Source organism: Protopterus annectens, chromosome 3.part0 (genome assembly GCF_019279795.1).
Source record: "Protopterus annectens isolate FY-2018-M chromosome 3.part0, PAN1.0, whole genome shotgun sequence".
NCBI classification, from domain to species: Eukaryota; Metazoa; Chordata; order Ceratodontiformes; family Protopteridae; genus Protopterus; species Protopterus annectens.
This window is the reverse complement of record NC_056731.1, coordinates 9,644,600-9,671,099: the sequence shown is the minus strand read 5'-3', so window position 1 is coordinate 9,671,099 and position 26,500 is coordinate 9,644,600. Positions and strand designations below refer to the sequence as shown.

At 39.0% G+C, this 26,500-nt stretch overlaps 1 protein-coding gene across 1 annotated transcript in view; it reads left to right on the top strand.

Moving 5' to 3' along the window:
- The window catches only part of ACBD5 (acyl-CoA binding domain containing 5), an 882,854-nt gene that overhangs the window by 99,671 nt on the left and 756,683 nt on the right, over positions 1-26,500 (top strand). Inside the window, exon 3 of the mRNA XM_044064548.1 lies at positions 10,984-11,104. Within this exon, the coding sequence (XP_043920483.1) occupies positions 10,984-11,104 (121 nt within the window). The remainder of the gene's footprint in view (positions 1-10,983; positions 11,105-26,500) is intronic.

Here is a 26,500-nt window from a genome sequence, read left to right as displayed (position 1 = left end):
TTCAACATTCTGGATAAGCTCATTGTGGGTCCACTCAAAGGAAACAATGTGATCTTGGATAAAATGGAGGTGAGCTGGCAGTTCAGGCTTGACGCCCACCACGCCCTGTTCTAAACTCAAACATTTCCATTAAAAGTGTGCTTGCACTTAGGATACTAAACCATAAATCATACAGCCAAAACACCTAACCCAGGATTTGGACATAAACTGTTAATTAACCCCAATTGCTGCTGTTAATATGAAAAAGTCAGTCAAATAATTACATTTGTAAATCACTGCATCTACATTAGCATGGTTTGTCTGGTAAACTAGTAACATGGAAAACAGACCATATTAATTATAAATATATTTTGGGGTGTATGTGTGATCTCTAGGTATGTACAAATATATAAGTAACTGGCATTGGTTTGAAAGTGCTTATCCCATGACATGCACAAACTTAAACAGCAACTTTCAGGTATTTGAAATGTGTTTTTTTTTCTTCCTACTACTGAATTGGGACTTTGGTGCTAAGAGTGAGAAAAGGTGGCCAAACTCTGGCCTCCCAGTTTGATTGACAGCCCACTCCCATACACATCAGCCTCTTCCTTCATCTAACCCCACCTTGGCCCCCCATGGCACCACCCCCTCCCTCGGGAGATTGGTTAACTGCCCTTCCACCTGATCCATGCCCGTTTCCAGCCCTTTATCTAATTAGGCACAGAGCTATCTAGCCCTCTCTTGCCCTAACTTCACCACCTGGAACCTGGAAAGAGGAAGAATCTGAACAGAAGAGCTGTCAGTAACTCCTCGATTCAGGAAGGAGCTTGACAGTGAAGACCCCAGACTGGAGTGCCTTAAAACCATGCTCTGAGACCAAGAACATTTCACTTCTCACTGCAGCTACCCCACAGCAACCAGTTATAGATTCTGTAGCCACTGAGCCTCCATCTAACAAAATTTCTATAATCTGCAGTACAATGTAAGCTGCTTTTCCAGGGCAGCACTCCACACTGATATATTCTTTACACCACAGACACAATTTGCCTGTGTTCAAAGGAGGTCTGAGATTCTTATGTTTATTAAATGTGCTTCTATACTCTGCAGTTCACCACTTGCTGGATTTTTATACCATGGGCACAGTAAGCCCACACAAAAGGTTCTGAGGTCAGAGTTTACTCACTTTGTACTTGTTTCCTCCTACTTATGCACATGCATGAGTTCTGTAAACAATGAGCACTGTGACTTGTTTCCCACTGTATGCTATTTCTCTGGATGCATCTGTTGTTCAAAAATGGGATTTACCTAGTGTAGCTTTAAGTATCTGTCTTCGTCAAGAGGAAGAATAACGGGAACTGGTCATATTAATCATGTATGTAATCCTCGTATAAGCAGGCACTGTAAACCTTTTTTCATTAAACGACAGAAAATTAGCCTTTCATATTATATGTCAGGAGCTAATGAGCCCGGTAAAAGTGGGCGCAGCCTCTCATTTTACATGTGATAGACTGGAAAAAGGTCTGTAATAAAGCTTTCTTACTTGGCTCCAAGGAGTATGAGCCATGGAACCTTACACCATTGTTTGTAACTGCCTTTAAATAACTGACCTGTTGAATACAATGTATTAGAACAAGTATACTCGTCCGTCTACCTGATTAACTGAATAAACTACTGGAAACTTCAGCAAGGTGTATTTACTCCTCTCACAGGGAGGGTGTCAGAGAGAGAGAGTCTCCCAGATCTGCTAGTTAGTGTTTTTAATCTGGACTAATCCTTTATACTCTGTTTCTTCTTAGTCCTGTCGACCTCTAGGTCACAGGTGGGATACCAGACCTCACTCGAGCCCTCTGGATTATCTCTGCTTTATATATATATATATATATATATATATATATATATATATATATATATATATATATTTATATATATAGTGTGTGTGTGTATGTATATATATATATATATATATATATATATATATATATATATGTATATATATGTGTATATATATGTGTGTGTGTGTGTGTGTGTATGTATATATATACACACACACACACACACACACACACACACACAACATGCATTCATACATAAATAACTCCAAGATTGCACAGCCCCCTGGGGAAAGAGAATATTCCCCTACCCGAGGATTGTTGCTCTTGCAAGCCTGTTGAATATCTGTATAGTTGACCAAATACAGTCAGTTAAATAGATATCAACTAAACCAACCAAACCCTTATGAACATACTATAAAAAGGGATGGGAGAAGGGATCTGTGGTATCCATGGAAGAGAGGTGAAACAAATGTTAATTGTAGTCAAAGTAGTAGCAGAGGTGATATTGAAAGAAAATAAAGAAGTAATAGTGATAGCATGTGATGTAGCTAAGCCTTTGATAACGTGAGTCATGAAGCCACGTAGCAGATTTTAGGGGTGTCTGACATAGGAGAAAAATATTAATGTAATAAAGAAACATGAAAATTCACAGGTACAAGTTAAGATAAATGGATGGATGAGAGAAATAAGTATTAAGTGAAGAATAAAACAAGGACGCAAGTATGTATGCGCTTATTTATATTAGTAGTGAGTGCAGTAGTATAGACATGTATGTATAAAATGAGGGAGGTAAGATGTGAGATAGAAGGAAGTGTCATCTTACCAATATGTTTAACATATGCAGATGATAAAAAAAAAAATGAAAAAAACAAAGGGTGGATATGAGTGGTTGTAATGACTGAAAAGCTGGTCTGTAGTTAAAATGAAGTGTAAGGCATTTTTTTATGTAAATAAATTGGATGTATTTCACAAGAAAGGAAATAAAGATTTGGGGAGTGACATTTGCTGAGTACAGAAGTTTAATATGCCAACTGAGTAAGATACTGGAACAATTAAAAACTTGTTAGCTTGGTTGCAAAAGTTTTTATCATTTAAGAAAAAGACATGCTGAATACTTGGGTATTAGAGAAGTGGCATTTTTATGGGGCATTATTTATGTTTCCCACTGAAATGGCAAAAGAGTTTTTAGAGATTTTCTTTAGCTTAATTTGTGGCTCAAGGCTGAACCTTGTGAGAATTGGGGTGATTTGTGATAAAGAAGACGGTTTGAATTTAAAAAATTCAGTGGTGCATTTATCATTACATTTAGGTTCATAGGTAGGTACTAGGCTATCTGCCCAAGGGCATTTATAAGCCTAGCCAGAGTGTGTCAGCTTTCGCCGCCCCATTGATTAATTAACTGATCCTCTGTCAAGCAGAGCCAATGAAGTGATCCCAGGGGTGTATTTTCTGTTACCCATCCACTCGTCAAGGTTTCTCTTGAAGAGCGTTGGTGAGGGGCTCTGCCTAATGTAGTTTGGAATTTTGTTCCAAAGCATGGGGAGTCTCTGTGACAGGAATCTATCTCTCCAGAATGTTCTATTTATTGTTGTGGCAAGGTTTAGCTGACTAGAGCGCGTGGCTCGCAGTGAGTTGGATTTCTTTAGGTGGAACATGGCCATCAATTCTGAGTTGGACATGGCTTTGTAAGTCAGGCAGAGATCGCCACTGAGTACAGCTGGAGTTTTTTCAGTCGGGCTGTATAGGATATATGTTTGAGACCAGTAATCCTCTTGGTGAGGTACTTTTGTGGTCTCTCCAGCTGTTGGAAGTGCCTTGTGAGGTACATCCCAAATGGGGCATTGTACTCTATGATGGGTCTGATGAGTGACGAGTAGAGGGGCACTATAACCTCTTTATTTCTAGATGCGAACCCTTTAGTAATTAGATGGGCCACATAGAAGGATTTTCTAACTACTTTGGCAATATGATTGTCAAAAGAGAGATTACTATCTACATGAGTCCTTAGATCTCTTACTACCTCTTCTGTATGGGGCTGCCACCTATGTGGTAATTCATGGGTGTTTTGTTTTTCCCAAATGGGATGACTGTGCATTTTTTGGCATTTAGCTTGACACCAGGTGTTCGTCTCAGTAAGGCCCTTTTGAGGATGTCCGTGTCAGCCAGAAAGTCAGTTATGGCTCCCAGTTTGCAGTCATCGGTGAACTTTGTTAGCTGTAGTCCTCCTGTGTTTGCCTGTACTTCTGAGAAGTATATGCCGAACAGTAGGGGTCCCAGGATCGAGCCTTGCGGGACACCACTTGTGACTGGCTTAGAGTTGGACCTGGAGCCTGCTATTCTTACCGTGTGAGTTCTGTCTGTAAGCCAGTTGGCAACCCATCTCATGACGTAGGGGGTTTATGTTCAGGCTGGTGAGTTTTTCTGGAATACCCGAGTGGGGAATGGTATCGAAATCCTTGGCGAGGTCAAGATAGGCTGTGTGAACAACCTTTCCCTCATCTATGGCCTTTGGTGACTGTCTCGAAGAAGTCAATCAGGTTTAGTAGGCATGATCTGCCCTTAACAAAGCCGAACTGGGTCAAGTCAAGTGTTTGAAGGTTCCCAATGTCTTTGTTAATGAGTGCTATGATGATGCGCTCCATAGCCTTGCAGACCAGGCTAGTCAGGCTTATGGGGCGATAGTTACCAGAGTCAGTTGTGGCCCCTCCTTTGTGGAGTGGAATAACCGTTGCTGTGCACCATTCTATGGGCACGTAGCCTGTGGAGAGCCTGAGGTTGAACAGCGTGTTTAGGTGGGGGTTAGTTCGTTCTGTAGTTCGTGCAAGATGCAGCCTGGGACACCATCTGGCCCCATTGACGCTGTGTTTTTGGCTTTTGAAAGGGCTATTTTCACTTGTGCGTCTGTGATTTCTGGGACACTACACTTTTCCGGTATTGTTGTGGGCCCTTTTGGGGGTGAGAAGGGGGTGAAGTTTGCACTGAATCTGTCTGCCAGGATGTTGGCAATATCAGTAGGTTCAGTATATTTTGTGCTATTTTGCACTAGTTCAGTGCATATCTGTGAGTTGCCACTTAGATTCTTAATATAGCTAAAGAATGCTTTGTGGTTATCTTTTGAATCCTTGGCTATTTTTCTTTCGAAGATAGCCTTGGATGATTTTATGAGGGACCTTAGTTTCTTACTGATACTGATCAGGGATGTCTTTCCTTTTTGGGATTTGCTTTTTTTCTGAACTAGTTTCCTCCTTCTGTTGTATAGCCTGTTTATGGCAGGGGTCCACCAGACTGGTTTCCTTCTCTTAGAGGAGTGAGTCTTTGTTTTCCTAGGGGTGGCACAATCCATGCATCCTTGTAGGTGTTCATAGATTGCATTTGTAAAGGTTTCTGCATCTTGGGCAGCGTTGTCCTTTAGCGTGGGGGCTGTGTAACTTGCCGCCTCGGTTTTAAGTAAGGTGAAGTTTGCTTCAGAAAAGTTTTTACTGTGGTTTCCTTAGTTGGGGGTGGTGGTGGGGTGTGGACATCCAGAGTGATTAGTTTATACTTTTATACACTTGTTCTTAAAGCTGTATTCCAATGAAACAATACTAGTGCCACCCAGTGTAAATCATACATAATACACAGTTAAAAAAACTTTATCTTTCCGTATACGCACATTAGTTCACCCAATCCAAGGTTAATGAATATTTTTAACCTTGAAAAAATACCCAAGTTAAGACTATCCACATTCTTTCAAGCTGCTGCCTGCTCTTTTACAATTAATGTCACTAATATGTAATGTTATCCTAGTCTCAAACTCAGGGATGTCTGCCCAACATAAAAAGACCCGCACTGGCACACAGCCATGTATATCACCCACTCACTTGTACATGTTACAAGGTGTTTGATATCAAACACTTTTGTAGTACTGACTGAAGTGAATGACTTAATTTTGGAAATTACTTTGCAATGAATACAATGTCCACAGTAGGTACTGCCCACAATTCAATTCTTTATTATCCCTTCTACTGGAACTTTACTTTTTTTTAAACTAAATAGGCTTTCCCCGATAGTTTTACCTCTCCTGTAACCAAAATTACATTGATTATTTACGAAGTCAAAAATCTCAACTTTAAATTACTCCGCCTGTAGCTCAAAATCCTCTGCCTTACTACATATTCGTTTTAACCTCTTGAATTGGACTATTGGGATGTTATTAGCTATATGACCTGGATGGCAGCTATCGGCTCTTAGCAAAGAATATTTAGTAAATGGCTTCTGGCAAAAATCTGTAACCATCATACCATCCCTGTCTTTCTTAACCATCACATCCAAAAACTCAACGTTATTGCAATCTATTTTGCCACTGAACCTTATGCCATACTGGTTATTGTTAAGGTACTCAACAAATTGTATGCATCTTTCCTGTGTACCTTGCCATACTACCAAACAATCGTCCAGATACCTACGCCACATCCCTAGTTTTATTGGGCTAAATAATGGTGCTGGAGATTGGTGCTGTGTTTTATATATATATATATATATATATATATATATATATATATGTGTGTGTTTTATATATACATATATATATATATATATATATATATATGTGTGTGTGTGTGTATGTATGTGTATATTTACCTAAGGAAATGGCGAAAGATGAAAAATGTGTACAGAAAAATCAAGCTTTTTAGAGTGACTGTAAAAACAACAAAAAAAAGTACTTTACGCAGCACTCCACCCCCCTAATTATAAATACAATCTCCAAGACTGCATAATAGCGAGAAAAAAGCAAATTCACCAGCTATACTGCAGTCTTGCACACAGAGCTGCTGCGAGGCAAATAAAAAAAAATGGTACTTTTCTGTTAACAGGGCAACTGTTTTTTGGGGGCGTGGTTTTAATGTTCTCTTTGCTGTCAGAGTGCTAGTCATTGTGTGAGCCATGTCTGCGGGTCCAGCAACAGTAATACTGCTTACTGAATCACATGGTCTCCAGCAATTTCACACCTGCATCTTTACCTGTAATACCGCAAGCCTTTTAAAGTAACATAATTTTACGGTAGCCTGGTAATGTCTTAAATACAAAATATGGAAAGCACCTAGCATTTTCTCAAAATAAGAACTTGATAAGATTAGGAATCGAAATGAGTTTACAGTTGTTATAAACTGCAACACCAACAACTAAAGAAGTATAACAGGCAAAACATTTACAACTATGACGGTAAATGTGTATTAACTACAGCAAAGTAATACAGCTAGTTTAATTAATTGTACTGTCAAAGATAAACAGTGCTATTATCTGATACTCACAATAAAGAAAAAAAAATGACCTCAAACCCGTGATTTACCATGGGATATTTAAAAACACAACTTTATTATCAAAATAACTCTAAGTAGACTACTAACTAGGGGGAATCTGTGATTGGAACATTTTAATAGTGACAGGACTGCCATCACAACCTTACAGATTTCCTTATACTTACTAAAGAAGACACTGAGTAACAGTGCAGAAAGCACTTGTCCCTCCTCTCTTCTTCCATAATGATTACTAAAGAAAATACATGATCTGCACATCTGACATCCTAGCTAGGTCAGCCACTAGGACATTTTTATACTTTATGGGCTCACCCTGAACCCAGCACTCAGGCCCTGCCCTCCCCCTTAACGTTCTGGCTGGGTTAAGAAGCTGCAGCCCCTCCCTTCAATTTGGGCATACCATTCAGCTTGTTACTACTAAACCGGGAAGCAGACATTATGGTAACAGTTATTTGTTGATTTCTTCGTAGTGCCCTCACACTCTCTCAGTTTCCTTCACGTAGGACAACAATGGGAGGAGCAAACAAAGTGTTACAGCAAAGAGAACATTAACACCACACCCCCAAAAAAACTGTTGCCCCGTTAACGGAAAAGTACCAAAAAAAATATATATATATCTGTATATATAGATCGTTAGAGCAGATTGAAAGATGTTTGGATTTTGAGTGGTGGGAATATGTTGTCGCCCCCCTCCTGTTTGAGTTTTAATGGTTGGTGCAGTATTAGGGTGGAGTCAGTGGTGTCTAACAGCAGTTATAAATCATGTCAATAAGGTGGCAAATTTGCTTGCCAAACAGGAATACACAATGAATGTGTCTTGCTTCAATAGTATTTTAAGAAACTTGCTGTCATGACATATTTGCCCCACTCCAAGAAGCAATGCTAGTGTAACTGGCCATTACTTTCACACACTGACTGCCATCTAGAAGATAGCTGTTTTGTGGCAGTGACCTTCAGTGTGTAATTGCAAAGAAGTTGAAAGAACTAAGGGCCACAAAACCCTGTTAAATAAAGTAACAATAGTTATGATAAAAGGGTAAATGACTGGATCTCCTTCCTATTGCCCACAGATATATATGATGCTCTGTTGGAATTTATAAAAATAAAAATACCTGTGGGAGGAAAAAAATGTTGCTATTGCAGCATTTGCTCTTTTTTAGCATATTTAGTGAGATGCTTAGAGAAGTTTGGTGCACACTGAGATCAGTTGATTAGAGCAGCCATTTTACAAACCTCACATAGTTACAGAAAAAGGATGGTATAGCTATGTCCTGTTACTGTCTGAGAGATAGGTAAATGAGAAGTCATGCTGACGAATAGCATGATGTGTCCGTTCTAGGTTCCAGTTCCATTTATTTTGAGAGAGGTAGATAGGCACTAATTTCATTAGTCCAATTAATGTACTAATGAAATAATTATCATAGAAGTACCCAGATAATAGATTTTTTTTTATTTTAAAATTATATTAATTCCGCTTAAATAAATGCTGTGTGTGTGTGTGTGTGTGTGTGTGTGTGTGTGTGTGTGTGTGTGTGTGTGTGTGTGTGTGTGTGTGTGTGTGTGTGTGTGTGTGTTTGTCTGTGATAGAGGACCTGTACAATTAAATTGAAAAAAAACAAATCTGTTAGGGGAAAAATATAACAAAATGTACAATATGCTGGTTGCATAAGTGTGCACACCCTTAAACTAATATTTTGTTGTGTGTGCACACTTTGTTGAAGCACCTTTTAATTTAATTACAGCATTCAGTCTTCTTGGGTACACACCTGCCATCAATTAAAGCGACTCTGATTAACCCCAAATAAATTTCAGTTGTCCTAGTAGGATTTTCTTGAATTTACTCAGTTGCCTACTACAGCAAAAGCTATAGTTCGCAGAGAGCTTACATAGCATCAAAGGGATCTCATTGTTGAAAGGCATCAGTCAGGAGAAGGGTACAAACAAATTTCCACAGCATTGGCTATACCATGGAACACAGTGAAGACAGTCATAAAAAAATGGAGAAAATATGGGACAACAGTGACGTTGCAAAGAACTAGATGTCTCTCCAAAATTGATGAAAAGACAAGATGAAAACTGGTCAGGGAGGCTGCTAAGAGACCTGCAGCAACACTGAAGGAGCTGCAGGAATTTCTGGCAAGTACTGGTTGTGTTCTTCATGTGATCTCCCGTATTCTCTATATGTCTGGACTATAGGGTAAGGTTGCAAGACGGAAGCCTTTTCTTACACAAAAAAAATCCAGGCCCAGCTAAAATTTGCAAAACAATACAACAAGTCTCCCAAAAGCATGTGGGAAAATGTGTTATGGTCTGATGAGACCAAGATTGAACTTTTTGGCCACAATTCCAAAAGGTACATTTGGCACAAAAACAACACATCACCAAAAGAACACCATCCGCACGGTGAAGCATTGTGGTGGCAGTATCATGCTTTGGGGTTGCTTTTCTTCGGCTGAAACTGGGGCTTTAGTCAAGGTGGAGGGAATTATGAGCAGTTCCAATACCAGTCACTTTTGGCCCAAAACCTTCAAGTGTCTGCTAGAAAGCTGAAGATGAAGAGAAATTTCACCTTTCAGAATGACAATGATCCCAAACATACATCCAAATCAACAAAAGAATGGCTTCACCAGAAGAAAATTATAGTTTTGGAATGCCCAGCCACAGCCCAGACCAAAATCCAATAGAAAATCTGTAGGGTGACCTGAAGAGGGCTGTGCACAAGAGATCCCCTCGCAATCTGATATATTTGGAGTGCTTTTGCAAGGAAAAGTGGGCAAGTGTTGCAAAGTCAAGATGTGCCATGCTGATAGACTCCTACCCAAGAATGCTGTAATTAAATCAAAAGGTGCTTCAACAAAGTATTAGTTTAAGGGTGTGTACACTTATGCAACCAGCTTATTGTATGTTTATTTGTTATATTTTTCCCCTAACGGATTTGTTTATTTTTCAATTGAATTGTACAGGTTATAGGTCACATTAAAGGTGGGAAAAGTTTTGAAATGATTTATTGTGGACTCATTTTTTTTTTATATCGCAAAAGCTTGGCATTTTAACAGGGTTGTGTAAATTTTTATATCCACACTATATATATATATATATATATATATATATATATATATATATATATATAGATATTTTTTTTTTTTTAATTTGTGTTTGTGTGTATACATACATACATAGCTAAACAACAAGGTATCTCTGGACCCATAACCCTGGCCATTACTGTTGGTGGCTGAGATAACATGAGACCCATAGGCAAGAGTTTAAAAGCAACTTTTTAGATAGGGATGACACCTCCTAGAAATAACTAAAACTTCAGCTGGTTGTATAGTGGAATTATAGGATACGTCTCTCCACTGCCAGATGAGTAGCCACTCCATTGATGAGACTGAAGCATTTAATTCAATTTAGCTTAATTGTTTAAGTAGCTGGGTTGATAAGGTAGGTGGTTTTCATGATAGGCATTTATTCTTGTTTGGTGGTGTTAATAGAGATTTAAATCTGAAAACACTTATTCAGAAATAACATTTTCTTAATTTTGACTAGCATTACTCAGTTGTGTGTTTAATTACTGAATTTACTGTAGCAGTATAACAAGGTACATCTGCTGTAGTGAGTTACCTCATTTACAGAGGTGTCCTGTCACAGTCTGAAGAAATGCATCCACAAAAATGTCTGCTTTTGAATACTAAAATGTGTTCATGAATAAGGAAATGAGATCTTCGATATCACTTTGTTTCATTGAGTTATACAGGTCATTTGGATGAGTCATATAAAAAATCCTTTGTTGAAAATGAAGTCCTACTCAGTAATTTAGGGATTTTTTCAGACATGTATTGAATGTCTTACTGCTCTCTCTGTTTGATTTTTATCAGGTTCATTTCAGCCTTCCAATGAGATGATGTTGAAGTTTTATAGTTACTACAAGCAAGCAACGCAAGGACCATGTAATATTCCAAGGCCTGGATTTTGGGATCCTATTGGCAGATACAAATGGTAATGTTACATTCTTTAAGCATCAAATAATAAGATATGTGATATAATTTGACCAAATGTGGGTATGTTAGTCCTCTTACTTCTGTTTTTGTAATACTCCTACATGTGCCATTTTAAAGGAAGCTATTCTAGTTCTTGTTGCATTTTGTCATTTCTTTCTTCAGTCATATTTTGTTGACACTGTAGGGCTTTTGTGGGTTTAATTTCCATCCAGTGTAAACTATTTTTTTTTACTTTTTTTTTATCTTTGGGGGTGCCATACGTGGTTAGATATAAGGTTTATGTAATGTGCATTCCAAGAGTTGCTTCAGGTGTCACATTTATTTTGAGTGCGGTAGAAGATACCTGTTTTTTGGCAATGACCCCCCAGTGTGTAATTGCAAAGAAGTTGAAAGCAATAAGGGGCACAAAACCCAGTAACTGTAATAACAATAATAATGAAACAAGGGTAAATGAATGGATCTCATCCCCACTACCCACTCTTTGTTGAGCTGCCGGAGTTATTTCAAGCAGCAGAGTAGCGTGTGATGTACTTTGTTTATGCCAGTGGAAGAGCTTACTATGTCAATGTACTTGTCCCATGTCTGCTCGCTCAGTTCCAGGTAACCTGTGCTTGCTTTCAGTTGTGGGTGTGATGGCATTAGGCACAGACTTACCCAGCATTTCAGCACTTCTGATTTAAACTCTAAGAACATTTTTAACTGACAGACTCCTTGTTCTTAGTGTTACATGGCATCAGTCCTGTAATCACAAGCTTGCTGAAGCCAGATTGGCCTGCACTGTCTTACTGTTTATCTTCAAATCCTGTAATGCCACAGACCTGCTTGTTTGCCATATCTTTTATCCACTCTTTGAGGTTTGCTTTAAAAGGGAGTTTGGTATGTGGTGGGGCTTATTTCATAGGTAGGGGATCTTTTGGGAGATGCTGTCCCAAAGACAGGTTCTATTAATATTTTGATGTATGTGTAGATCTTTAGAATGGTATTTGTGGTATTGCCAAAGGTTTGACTAGGTGAGAAGTCTAGCTTGTTTGGGTTCTTTGTTACCTTATAAGTCAAACAGACGTCTCTGAATAACATTGTATAGGAGGCAGAGTACAGTGAAATAGCTTTTACATGCTCTGTTTAACCTATGGAGCTCATATCTAAGATGTTCTTAGTCAGAAATCTTTGAAGTTTCTAGAATTGTGTAAAATGTCTGGACAGGTGCATGTTGAAAGGGGCATTGTATTCTGTTATGGGTTTGAGTAGGGAAGAGTAGAAGGGGTTGTTAACCTCTTTGGGTCTGGAGGATATACCTTTAGTGATTATTTGGAGTAAGTATAGGATTTCCTAGCAATAGTTGCTAAGTGATGGTCAAATGCGAGCTCATTGTCCAGGAATGTTTCAGGGTCTCTAATGAAGATGTCAGCTGTGGGGACCATCTGTGAAGTAATTGCAGGGCTACGCATTATTCTCAGAGAGAACAATAAAGCATTTTTTGCATTTAGCTTCAGTCTGTGGTCTTAAGAATAGGAATTAGTGCAAGCTAGTCACTTTTGTAGTTTGTGATTGTCAGCTGGAGAGTTAATGACCACTCATAATATGCAGTCATCCTCAGTTTGTAAGCTAGAGAGCCTTGACATTACTTGGACATCAGCAAAGTAAATGCCAAAGAGCAGTGAACCCAATAAAGACCCCCAATAGGGCACATCTGATGACAATCTTTTTAGCGGAGAGTATGTCATTAACCCTGACTGTACAAGTACTATCTATAAGCCAGTTAGCTCTGCAGTGTTTTACAAAGAAATTGATATGTAAATGGGTGAGCATATCAATAATGCTTAAATGCCTTTAAGCAGGTCACTTTATTCAGTGTGCACCATCTGTCTTTATTCCAATACTTCAATTAACTTCTCAAAAGAATCTACCAGATTTAGTAGCTAGGTCCTATCTTTCATACTGGTTTGGTTCAAGAGATTGTGTGTTGCCTATATCTGTATTTTTTATGTTCTGAAATTACATTTCCCATTATTTTGCCAGCAGTGCTACCAAGACCAATTAGTCGGTGGTTCCCAGGACCATTAGTAAGACTGTCTTTGTGTAGGGGTACCACTATGGTCATTAGCTAAGCATCCGACATTTGGAACTGGCTAGGATACAGCTTTGCATGTTGCTTGGGTCCATAGAGCTAGTGTCTTTAGTTTTGGAGAGGGCATTCAGGACCTCTTCAGAGGAAATTGTAGGGGAGGCAGGAGCTGAATGGTAATGGAGAAGTATAGGGATGAAAGCATAGGGGTACTGGAACTAAATTTGTCAGTGAGTTTGTTGCTTGGACCCTCAGGTCTAGAATTGATAATGTCATTTGCGACAAACTCTTTGCTTAAATTTTGAAATTCCTAACATAGTAAAATAATGCTGTATGATTGTCTTTGGAGGTGGTGGTGGTCTTCGCCTTATAACTGGTCTTAAAAGTTTTTATCTTATACTGAAGTCTTTGCAATCATTTTGAGAACCTTTATAGAATTAGGGGATATGAATGTATACCTTAATGTGGGAATTTTTTTTCCCCTTTTATTATAGAGTTTTGTATACTGGAGTTCCACCACAGAGGCTTGTTTTTAAATTTTCCATTGTACTTTTCCTGGATTGGGGCAGAAGCGTCAATGCAGGAGTTAAGATAGGTATAGAAGTCATTGGTATAAGTGTCTGCTTTTGATATGTGATCCTTATGGAGGGGAAATGTTGAATTTATTTAGTTTGTCCAAGAGTGCTAGGATGTTTACCTTGGAGTAAGTGAGGGGAAACTTTAGGTATGGAGCAGATTGGTGGTGCTTTAATGAGGACCAGGTCAAGGAAATTGATGTAACTTGGTTTCAGAGGGTACCCACTGAATGAGGGAGTCGATGTTAATAAAGTTAAGGAACCACTGTGCATATTTGATGTTTGTGGTGAGCGTTTAGCAGTGTATGGATTTGCATTTGAAATCTGTCAGGATGGTAGTGTTGTCTTCAGTAGCCAGGGACTAGTTAGTTGAACTAGGTGTCATGAGTAGCAGGAGACAGAAGTGTTTCTCTTGTTGGCACTGATGTGGTAATTAGTCTTGTCTTTTAATTCTGAGTTCAGGATCATTACTTTGCTGTATTTACCGTGAGGCTATGGGATTGCAGATAAATATGTATATACCGTCTCCAAATATCTCGGGGTCTGAATGTGTGATAGGCACTGAACCCAATTGTAGAGGGAGTATTAACTTCACATTGGAACAACACATTGATAAGAATACATTTGACAGTGACACCGTATACTGAGTCTTTTATTAAAGTCATTAATTTTCTGTTTGTTTTGGGTACCATTCATCATAATGGCAGTCTGTTGCTCAAGAGTAATTACTTCCCAGCCTCAGTCACATACATTGAGAGCTCGGGTATCAAGGAAGAGCATTGGAGATTATTCAGTGCCATTTTGGTGATGACTAGGTTAGATGCATACTTGGGATGAAAGGATCTTAGAGCCTTGGTGGCATCATGAATTCTTACACTTGAAAGACAGCTAATAGTTACTTTATCCTTTCTCATCTTGGTGAGTTGAATGCCTGTGTGCTTCTAACTGTAGTTACAGATGACTGTTGCATTTTCATGTTTGGCACTATGTTGTGGTTGTAAAACCCTTCTATATAACAATGTTTTCCTGTTTGTATTTGTCAGCCATATAGTGCAGGTTGTGTTATACCCATGTTATTTAGAATATATGCCCTTTTTCCTTGACAGTTAATATGCAGCAACACACATATGTGCCTTACATTTAAGAAATATTACAATTTTATTTATCTATTAATGTATTTATTTTATTAATTTATATATTTGTTGGTAAGCCGGGTAAGTGAAGTGTCCTTACACCCTTTTAAGCCATGTCCCTGGCAACAAATAGAAATGGAAATAACGTGTAAAGTGACCACCAAGCCACATTTCTACTCGGATGTAAAACTCCACAACTGACCCAAGTATCCATGCGCCAAATTAGGAATAAAAAACATTTCAGCCTGTCCAACTTTAAAAATGACCTAAAAAGGTGCAAATGGACTCCCCTGGAAAACCTACCCCTTGATGAAGCAGTTTTATACTTCAATACAACCTTCACAAATATCCTTAACCATCACGACTCCCCCTCAGAACAACAAGAATTAAAACTAAATATGCCCCATGGCTAACCCTAGATACAAAAACCTTCCTCAAAAATAGAAACAAAGCCTGGACTAACTTCCGTAACACCAAAGCCTGGACTAACTTCCGTAACACCAAATCCCAATCAGATAAACAAATATACCTAGAACTACGCAACAAAGTCAAAAAAACTTATCAAAACATATAAAATGTCCTGCTACCAAAAGTTTCAGGATAAACATATAAACAACCCACTCTTTTTTCTTTTTTCTGACAAACCATCGGTGCCCATAGGAACACTTCCTTTTCATATGCAAGTGAGATTGTTGGGCAGGTTTGGGAAGATTTATGTACTTTGCGTACATTAATGGTTAGGGCCAACAGCTGATCAAGCTATAGACATCCAGACTTCTAATGCTCTTAAGACTTGGTGGGTATCCTATGAGCAGCAAGGATGGGAGTTGTCATCTGTGGCATACCTGGCTCAAGTCGGAAAACTTACCCAAAGATATGAATAGTCAAATGATAAGCGCCTGAAGTGAAGTGAGTTATATACCTTAAAAAAACTTTATTGATTTAATTAATGTACATTTCACCATGTGTTGCATATAAAACAACATTCAAATATGTTTTTAGAATCATCAAAAGACATCATGCAGCCATTAATTATTAAAAGTAATTTCAGTCAAGCATCTCTTACTCAAAAAGATCACGTAGTAAACAAATGAACTGCACTATTCAGTAATAATTGTACTAAGGAAAACAAACATTTACGTAATATGCAGTGTGTTATCATATTTCCTTAAGTAAAAGTAACCTGTTAACATCACCATCTGTACAGCATAGGGAGTTATGAACAGGTTTCTGATCATAACTAGCTTGGAATGCTACAGTTATCTTCTAAAGTGTGTAAAAAGATAAACTTGTAAACCATAACTCTAGTTTGAGACTCAATCTTAGCATTGCTTAGGGGTGTTTAACAAAAGCTTGTTAAGCACCCCTAAGCCCTGTTAAGATCAGGTCTCGTGTTAGGGAGTAACAGCATCACAAGGTAAAACATTTTAAAAGTTGTTAGAACATCATTCTGTCACAAAAATGTGTCTGATCAAAGTGTCTAATAGCTTTTAAAGCTGTTAGTTCTATAAAAGGGCAGTTTGTTTCTGCCTGTTGTCTCTTTGAAAGTGCTAAGTGTTTTACTGGCTTTGAAAGTCAGTAAAACACTTGCCACGTATACATTTTTTTTCTCAAACTAGTTGTACATGAAGCAGATAAAGTGCCATGCTTTTCAAAGAGTTATGATTGGGTCACCAACAGTAACTATTTATTATGTGTTCTCTAAATGGATGGCAAGAAATACTTCTCTGTCTCAAGTACATAATAAGCTAGTTATGATTGGAGACCAAATCATAATCCTTTTTGTTATGCATTCAAGACATGGATGCCAAGAAATTAACCGTAAGAGTGAAGCTCAATAGGTGAATCTTGGCATCCATGTCAAGAACGCATAGTAAAGGATTATGATTGGTGACCCAATCATAATTCTTTGTAGTGCATAGAGCTTTTTTTCATCCATGTATTACCTGTTATAGAAAAAAATAAAAATTGTAGGAGCATGAAGTGTTTTACTGGCTTTCAAAGCCTTTGAAAGATGATGCACATAGAACTCAAAAATAAAGAGCAGGTTGAAACAAACTGCCCATGTGTAGAACATCTTTAAATGCTTTTAGTCTCTTCATCCTTCAATGCTTTCTGTTTACATGTGGCAGAGTGGCATTCTAACAGCTTTTAAAAGCTATTTGATCTTCTGTCAGTGTCCTTTGATGGCTGGCATGGTCTTCTTTATTCCCTAGAGTGAGACCCCATCTTAACAGGACTTAGCTGTACTTAACAAAACTGACAAGAACAAGCAGAAGCAAAAAAGTCTTAGCGCTTTTTTTGATTTCACAAAAAGGCGTTTTTTGCCCACGGACCTCCAGTGGCTTCATCAAAGAATGCAGTGGACACTTTTTACTAAACTAGTAGTACAGTGACACATCATCAGTACATCCTAAATTGCGCAGCATACATTCCATAAAAAATGTGCCACATGCGTGCACAATATAAAAACAAAAAGCAAGTCATGCTTTGTTATATTTAAAAGAATATGAAAAAAAAATTTCTTCTATAATAAACAAAAAAAATGGTCATAACCTATAAAGAATGGCTGAGAGCCACCTACAGACCTATTGTCTATGCACTGGCAAATGAGGAAACAGAAAAAGTAAAAATAGTAAAATATGTATCATGATGTATTTATGTATTATTATTTATTGCTATATTAGTTATAGTATAAGTGCTAGTTTGTATATATAATATTAATAATAAAGGCCACAAGTGCATTAAATTAAGAGCCATAAAGATATTTAAGGCTCCGTGAACACTTTTATACTTTTTCTAATTAAATTTAGTTACTATATATTATATGTCTTATATACAACTCAGAAACAACTAGTTAGTTATTGGCAGTTTCAACTATACATGTGCTGTACATTTTTTTGTTCTTTCAAAAGTGATACATGCAAAGTGAACTATCTCTGTAGTTCTATATTCAGCAATTATTGAAACTGACCATATTTTTTTTTTGCTCTTTTGTTCTGTTGCTGGTGATATATGTGTGTGCGTCTGGTGGTACTATTAATGCAATTCTTTCTATTGTTAGGTTGATTGTAATATAGTTATTTAACAACGTTTAGTTTAATAAATTAATGATGGCAGTAGTGCTGTCGCTTTTGCTGGTCTAGCACGGCTCGAGGTCTTTGTGTATCTGATGTTACTGTTTAATTAATATGCGTAGTGCTAGACAGCTCTTCGTTAAGGCTGTTGTTTTGTATATTCCTAGATTCCCGTTACTGACGTTAACTTACTTTCTTTTTGGCTGTACTTAACAAACTTTGGTTAATCACCCCAAGTGCTCTTAAGATCAAGTCTTGTGCTAGGGATATGCTTAATTGGTTTGTTTTCTTTTCTTGATTTCTGAGGGTAATGATGGCACTCCATGTATTACAGTGTGTTAACACTGTTACACCTAAATAAACATGCTAATTGAGGGCTACTGGCATGGAGTGAGTGCTGTAAGCAGCAGCCTATATCTGCTCTCTAGGTCTGTCTGTCTCCTTGTAGCTAGAAGTATTTAATCAGTTTTGGGAACAACTCTGCTTAGAAGCTTGATCAATACAAGGTCAATCAAACAAGTTCTGATGTGTTGAATGAAGGAGAAGAAAGTAAAGTAAAGCAAAATACTACTCAACAACTAGACGCCACGTGAACCACCAAATATGGCTTCCAGTCCTCCAAGTAGGAGTGCTCACAAAGCAGGTGAAGGAGAGGTGACACTAAAGGATGTCTTTAGGGAGGTGAAGCTTAATAAGAGATTGGAGGAGCACATAACAGAAACTGATTAATCAATCTGAGAGATATCCAAAGTGGTAAATGAACATTCAGATTTGCTCCAGGGTATGATTCATGAGAATGAACTGCTTAAAACAAGTACTGGCTACCAATGCTAAAGTGAAACTGATGGAGGCAATCATAATAAGTCAGAAAGACTAGACTTGAAGGAGGCTTTGCAGTTAGTAGAGGTTCAGAAAAATCTAAAGGGTAAGGATCATAAGGCTCATGTGACCTTTTTACTGGCCTAGTGGACTAATCTGGAGAAGGACCAGGTCCAAATTGAGAGCGCCCTTAAGATAGCTTGCAACACTGTTCGTCACATACAAACATGTACAGCCAGATTGATTATTGTATGTTTTTGTCACTTTTGTGACTAAAGAGTTGGTGTTTGAGTTATGGAAGCTAGGGATCCACATGACATCTGGGGGCATGAAAGTGTTTGAGCAAGATTACGTGCACCAGTGTAACAAGAGGTGAGCGGCTTTTATTCTGGCTCAGATTTTTTGTGTTGAGGTGCCTGAAATATAGCTTGGTGCACCCTGCTTGTCTGAAGATTTTCCAATCCAGAGGAGCTACAAAACATTTAATGATGGTGATTCAGCAACTAAATTTTTTGGACTCTGAGGGCACCAATACCCAGAGTAGATCAGCAGTAAATACAATTGGCATGTCACTGGATGAATAGCAAGTACCGAGAAAGGATGTTAATGGAAAAAGATCTTTTGACCCTCTATTTAACAAGTATAAGTCTGCTAAGGAGAGACTGGATGTGCTGCAAGCAGTTCAGCAAGAGAGACCACAAACCATGCATTCCCTGGCATCTGCTAACATAGAGAGGAATTAGTAGAATGGAGCTTAAATGAGCAAGATGTGGATGGATGGATAGATGGCTTGTTTTTGATTTTTTTTTTCTGTTCTGTATGGAAGGACTAGTGGACTTTAGACATGACTGGCTTTAGTAAGTGGCTTAACTGACTTTTACAGCCATCTGACGTAGCTGATGATTGCATGGGGGAGTTTCATTTGCTGGTTGTGAATTCTGTTTTGTTAGATGCTCTGTTGGTGAGGAGAAGGGGGGAAACTGATAGAAAAAGAGAGAGACTCACTAAAAAGACTGCTTTTAGTTGAAGGAACATTTTTGCTGGTTTAAGCTCTTACTTTCTTTTTTCCAAAGGGCAAATGGGCCTCTACAAAAGCCTTTTTTTGTATTATCATCATCATCATCATTATTGTTGTTATAAGAGCATGTTGGGTGTTTGATTACTGAACTATGGTAAGCTTTGTTTTATTTTCTGCAAGCTGTTATCTGTCATCTTTGTATTAGGTATATGCAAGGGCATAAGTTAAAGTAAGCAAGTGAATGTCCAGGAAGTTTTATCTTTTGAGGGATGTGAGTAGCCAATTAAAACACATGCATCCTGAAACATGGAGGTATGAGAATTCTGTCTGGAGGGAGACTGATATGTGAGATGGTGTTCAAAGAGCTTTTTGATTTAGTAAACTGCTAATTCTTTGGCTCATAATTCATTTGTTTATGTTCATCTGCGTACATTGCACTTGGCCAGACATTTAAACAGGGGATTGCCTGCAGGGTGAGAGCTTAGTTTGTTTTGGCACTTCTGGAAGGTACATAATAAGCTGTAACCCAGCCTTCCAGTCAGGCTTCCAAGCTGTTCTCATGGACTTTATAACTCATCACAGTAGTCAGAAATGCTGCAGCAGCAATCTGACTGAAGTCCAGTTGTGTATAGCAGATTCTTGAATAGATTACTTTTGCAATAGTACTTACCCTGTCTTCATCCATTATTGCTGTGTTTGGGCATCCCTGGACAGATTTGGGTACCATGTCTTTATGCTTCCCACCTTTCCCCTTCTGTTGCAGGGCTTCAGGCTTGTTCAAGACTGCATAGCTTTGAGGGGGCCTTTTGTTTTTCCTCATTTATGTTCTATCAGCTTACAACAAGATGGTTTTCTGTCTCTCTCTTTCTTTCTTAGGATTATCCATGAGTTCTGCTCCTTAGCTTCAGGCTATGGTTTTCTAGGCTAGACAGCTCTAAAATACCATTGCTGGACATAAGTGTTGTACTTGTAACATCCTGATATCCCTTATAGAAGGACTTCCACCACACATGGAGGGGAAGAGTATTGAGCTATGTAAGTCAGGCCTAATTATGAGCCAAAGTCCTAGTAGTCAGCATTACTGCAGAGGTAATCTTCTCAAGTGTCTACTGATATGGTAAAGTCCTTGCACAATTTTCTTGTTTCTCAGAGTTCAATGGAAAAACAGATAAAAGCACCCACTTAACTGATTATCACCAAAGATGGAAGTACTTTGAAAAAATACTTGTGTTTTACACAAAAATATTAAGTTTCTGATTGTAGTTTTGTACTTTACAGATGGAGGGAGACCCGTTATGCTAATGCTTTCTAAACTGCAGCTTTGAACTCACAGTGGGTGAGTTATTGGATGTGTATATAATTCTGTAGTCTGTCAGGAGCTTTGCTACAAGTGTCATCTATGAAAAAGATCATTGGTTTAATAGGCTTTGTCTTGTTCATGCAGTCATGAATTTAATAAATGAACAAATGTAATGTAGAGAGAGAATTCCTACTGTACTTTGCTGAATGTGAAGTCCCTTAGGGAACTGGGGCCTTCTCTGCCAGTCTGCTCACTTTGTTTTGTTTGTTTCATTTATCACATATCACTGCCATTTACTTTTCTTTTTTTAAATCACTGTCATTTCCTCAAGAGACTTAACTTATCATTCCACTGCATATTGAACTGAATCTCATGGAACTGGTGTATACCCCCCCCCCCCATTATAACCTCAACAGATAGCATTGATAGTAAGTTTTATATCTCCTTGACTCTTTCATTTCTATTTGTGCCAGAATCATTGACCCCACCATACCCATCAACACCTGAGCATTAAAAAACATACTACTGTAGTTTACAAATTGTTACATATATCCCAAAAGCAGAACAGTTTCTTATTTTTTGGAATTAAAGTTCTTCAGGTACTAGATCCCATATAGCTACTGAAAAGGAATTCTGTATAATTGTTTCAGGTATTTTAATAACAGAGTGTCCCTTAAATAGCTTTATCATTATCAGTTATTCTTAGATGCACAAAGCCACATATCTGTGGCCAAAAAAAGTCATAGTAATGTGGCTAAGTCTTACTAGTTGAAAACCAAATCCCCTGACTATTCACTTAAAAGTCAGAAATGTGTTTGCTTAGGGCAATTACTGCATTAATTTTAACTCTCGTATCATCCTCATTGACTTTCAGTTCCTGAAAGTTTGTTTCCCATGCCTTTAACATTCCATAACAGTGACTCACTTGCTGTGACTTAGAAAATGCCTTTTCCCTCCAACATGCTTATAAGATACTTACATTTATTTGTTCATTCAAATTCATAGTGTGTAATACACATAGTAAATATTATTGATTGTGTACCTTTTATTTTCTTAATTTCTTTGTATTGATTTTCTTATTTAAAATCCTGTTTCATGAACTGTATTCTAAATCTGGTATTAGCGGTATTCAGTTCTCTGTTTGTGACTTGATGGCCCAGATAATGGCCAAAAGAAGTCATTTTTATAAGTTCACTCACTCATTCAGAAAACAAAATAATAAAATTCCCCCAATTCTCTTCCTCTGTACTCTGCTTAATAAATTAAAATTTGGTGACCCCCCCAACTTAACTGTGTGCCATCCCTATGTGTATATGTGTGCATATATATATATATATATATATATATATATATATATATATATATATATAAAATGTGTGTGTTTGTGCGCGCATATATATATATATATATATATATATATATGTATATATATATATATATATATATATATATATATATATATATACACAGTGGATATAAAAAGTTTACACACCCCTATTAAAATACCAGGTTTCAAAACTTTCCCCCCCTTTAATGTGACCTATAACCTGTGCAATTCAATTGAAAAACAAGCAAATTTGTTAGGGGGAAAATATAAAAAATAAAAAACGTACAATAAGCTGGTTACATTAGTGTGCACACCCTTAAACTAATACTTTGTTGAAGCACCTTTTGATCTAATTACAGCATTCAGTCTTATTGGGTACACACCTGCCATCAATTAAAGAGACTCTGATTAACCCCAAATAAAGCTCAGCTGTCCTAGTAGGATTTTCCTGACATCTTAATAAAAATCTGCAAAGCAAACAGAGACCTCCAAAGCAAACATCCAAGCAACCTCCAGCCCCCCAACACAAACCATGAAACACATACTTCATAAAACCAGTGTGCCATGCAATCACAGCCCTTAAGGCAAAATAACATACCCAACATACTAGTAATAGGTGACTCTATAGTCAGGCACTAGGCTGAATAAGGAGAAGGTTACTGTTAGCTGTCTGTCGCGTGTCAGGATCCACCACATAACATAAGCACTCAGGTCACTCCAGAACAAGTACAAATATGACTCTGTCATTGTCCATGTTGGTGTGAATGACCTGAGCCATACCTCCCTGGACTACAAGAAGAGAGACATGGAGCTCTCTGATCACGTAGCCCAGGCCAGTATGACCCTGACCCTGAGTAGCATCCTGCCCTCACCAAGAATGATACCACGGTATAAAGAAAAAATTCTCAATTTCAACAGTTGGCTAAGTTTCTGGTGTCATTCAAAGGGGATCCAGTGTCTGTCCGCCTGGGATGACATGCTCGACAAGCCACACTGCTTTGCTCGAGACAGCCTGTACCTGTCACCCTTAGGCTTACGAATACTGGCCAAGGCTCTTGCCACCCCCATAGTGCCTTTTTTTAGGCAAGGCTCAAAAGACAAACCCACTGCTGTAAATAGCACAAGTAACAAAAAACTGAGGGTAATGCTACTCAATGCCAGAAGTCTAAACCTCAAAATGCATGCACTCGAGGCACTCCTCAGTATGGAGAAAATTTATAAATGTGCAGTAACAGAAACCTGGTTTAAGGCTCCAGAGAGCACCCCAGCAAAACCAGGCTACAACTCATATCATACATTTCAGCCACAGAACCCAAACCGAAATACAAAAGGCGGGGGCATATCCATATTCATCAAGGATACCCACACCTCCAGGTTAGTGGCAGAGCACGATGCTTCAGAGATCATCCACGTGCAACTAACAATGGGCAAGACTGCAATTCAAATTGTAGCTTGCTACAGATCACCCACCATGTCCCAGGACCCCTATTCCGCATTTCTGGAAACACTGGGAAACATAAAGGTCCTACCAAACACCCTGTTATTGGGTGATTTCAATTACCCAAACATTAACTGGGAGAACTACTCAAGTACTAACTCCCTTGCCCAACTTTTCCTAGAATTTATAAACTCAAACGCCCTGGTTCAACTGGTCAACACTCCCACCAGAGGTGACAACATATTGGACCTGGTCATCACCAACATGGGCGACCGGTGTTCCACACCAGAGGTCAACCACTCGCTGGTTAGATCTGACCATAAACAAATCACTTTGGATATCCATATTCTGCCCCCACCCCCGGACAAGAAAACCACCATGAAAAACTTTTCAAAAGCAAACTTCACGTTACTTAAGACCGAGGTGGAAAGTTTCAAAGCCCCCATGCTGAAGGATAACACTGTCCAAGCTGCAAAATCCTTTACTAATGCATTCTACAGGCAGCTACAAGAAAGCATGGATCGTGCCATCCCAAGCAAAACCAAGACTCACTCCTCCAAAAACAGGAAACCAGTCTGGTGGACTCCTGCCATAAACAGGCTATACAATAGAAGGAGGAAACTAGTACAGAAAAGAGTACAATCCCAAGAAGGGAAGACATCCCTGATCTTTATATGCAAAAAACTACGATCCTTCATAAAATCATCCAAGGCGAGCTTTGAAAGAAAAATTGCCAAGGACTCCAAAGATTAACCACAAGGCATTCTTTAGCTATGTCAAGAATCTAAGTGGCAATGCTCAGATCTGCTCAGAGTTAGTGCAGAATGGCACAAAATACACTGAACCGACCGATATCACCAACATCCTGGCAGACAGGTTCAGCGCAAACTTCACTCCCTTCTCACCCCCAAAAGGCCCCATAACCATACCAGAAGAATGTAGAGTCCCCGAAATCACAGGCACTCAGGGTAAAACAGCCCTCTCCAAAGCCAAAAACACAGCGTCAATGGGACCGGACGGTGTCCCAGGCTGCGTCATACACGAGCTCAAAGACAAACTAACCCCTCACCTAAACACACTGTTCAAACTCAGCCTCTCCACAGGGTACATACCCATAGAGTGGCCTCTCCACAGGGTACATACCCATAGAGTGGCACACAGCAACGGTTATTCTGCTCCACAAAGGTTGGTCCACAACAGACCCGGGAACTATCGCCCTATAAGCCTAACTAGCTTGGTCTGCAAGGCTATGGAGCGCATCATCATGGAACTCATTAACAGAGATATTGGGAACCTCCAAACACTGGACCCTACCTAGTTTGGCTTTGTTAACGGCAGATCATGCATCCTAAACCTGGTGGACTTTTTTTGAGACAGTTACCAAGGCTATAGACGAGGAAATGGTGGTACACACAGCCTACCTAGACTTCGTTAAGGCCTTCAACACCATTCCCCATTCTGGTATTATAGACAAACTCACCAGCCTGAACATAAACCCATACGTCACAAGATGGGTTGCCAACTGGCTCATGGACAGAACCCACATGGTGAGAGTTGCGGGAGCTAGGTCCGACTCTAAACCTGTTACAAGTGGAGTTCCCCAGGGCTCAGTCCTAGAACCCCTTCTGTTCGGCATATACTTCTCAGAGGTACAGGCAAGCACAGGAGGACTATAGCTGACCAAGTTTGCAGACGACTGCTAACTAGGGGATATAATTGACTCTTCGGCTGACACAGACATCCTCCAAAAGGGTCTCACTGAGACGGATACCTGGTGTCAAAATCATGGCCTCAAGCTAAATGCCAAAAAGCGCATAGTTATCCCCTTTGGAAAAAACAAAGTACCCACAAACTATAGGTGGTAGTCCCGTAAATACGGAAGATGTAATAAGGGATCTGGGGACCCAAGTAGATAGTAATCTCACCTTTGATAATCACATTGCCAAAGTGGTTAGAAAATCCTTCTACGTGGCCCACCTAATCACAAAAGTGTTCGCATCCAGATCAAAAGAGGTCATTGTGCCCCTCTACTCATCAGACCCATCGTAGAGTACAATGCCCCATTTGAGATGTACCTTACAAGACACCTGCAACAGCTGGAAAGACCACAGAAGTACCTCAACAAGAGGATCACTGGCCTCAAACAGATGCCTTATGCAGCTCGACTAAAGAAACTCCAGTTGTACTCAGTTGCATACCACCTACTCAGAGGTGATCTCTGCCTGACATACAAGGCCAAGTCCAACCCAGAATTGATGGACATGCTCCACCTAAAGAAAACCTTATCCCCTCGAGCCACATGCTCTAGGGATCTAAACCTTGCCACAACAATAAATAGGGCGTGCTGGAGGGATAGAGTCCTGTCCCAGAGACTTCCTATGCTTTGGAACAAGATCCCAATCTACATTAGGCAGAGCTCCTCACTAACACTCTTCAAAAGAAACCTTGACGAGTGGATGGGAAACAGAAAGTTTACCTCAGGGATCACTTCAGTGGCTCTGCTGGACAGAGGCACAGAGAACTAATCTAAGGGGGCGGCGAAAGCCAACACATTCTGGCTAGGCTTATAAATGCCTTCTGGCAGATAGCCTAGTACCAACCTATGAACCTATTTACTCAGTTGCCTGCTACAGCAAAAGCCA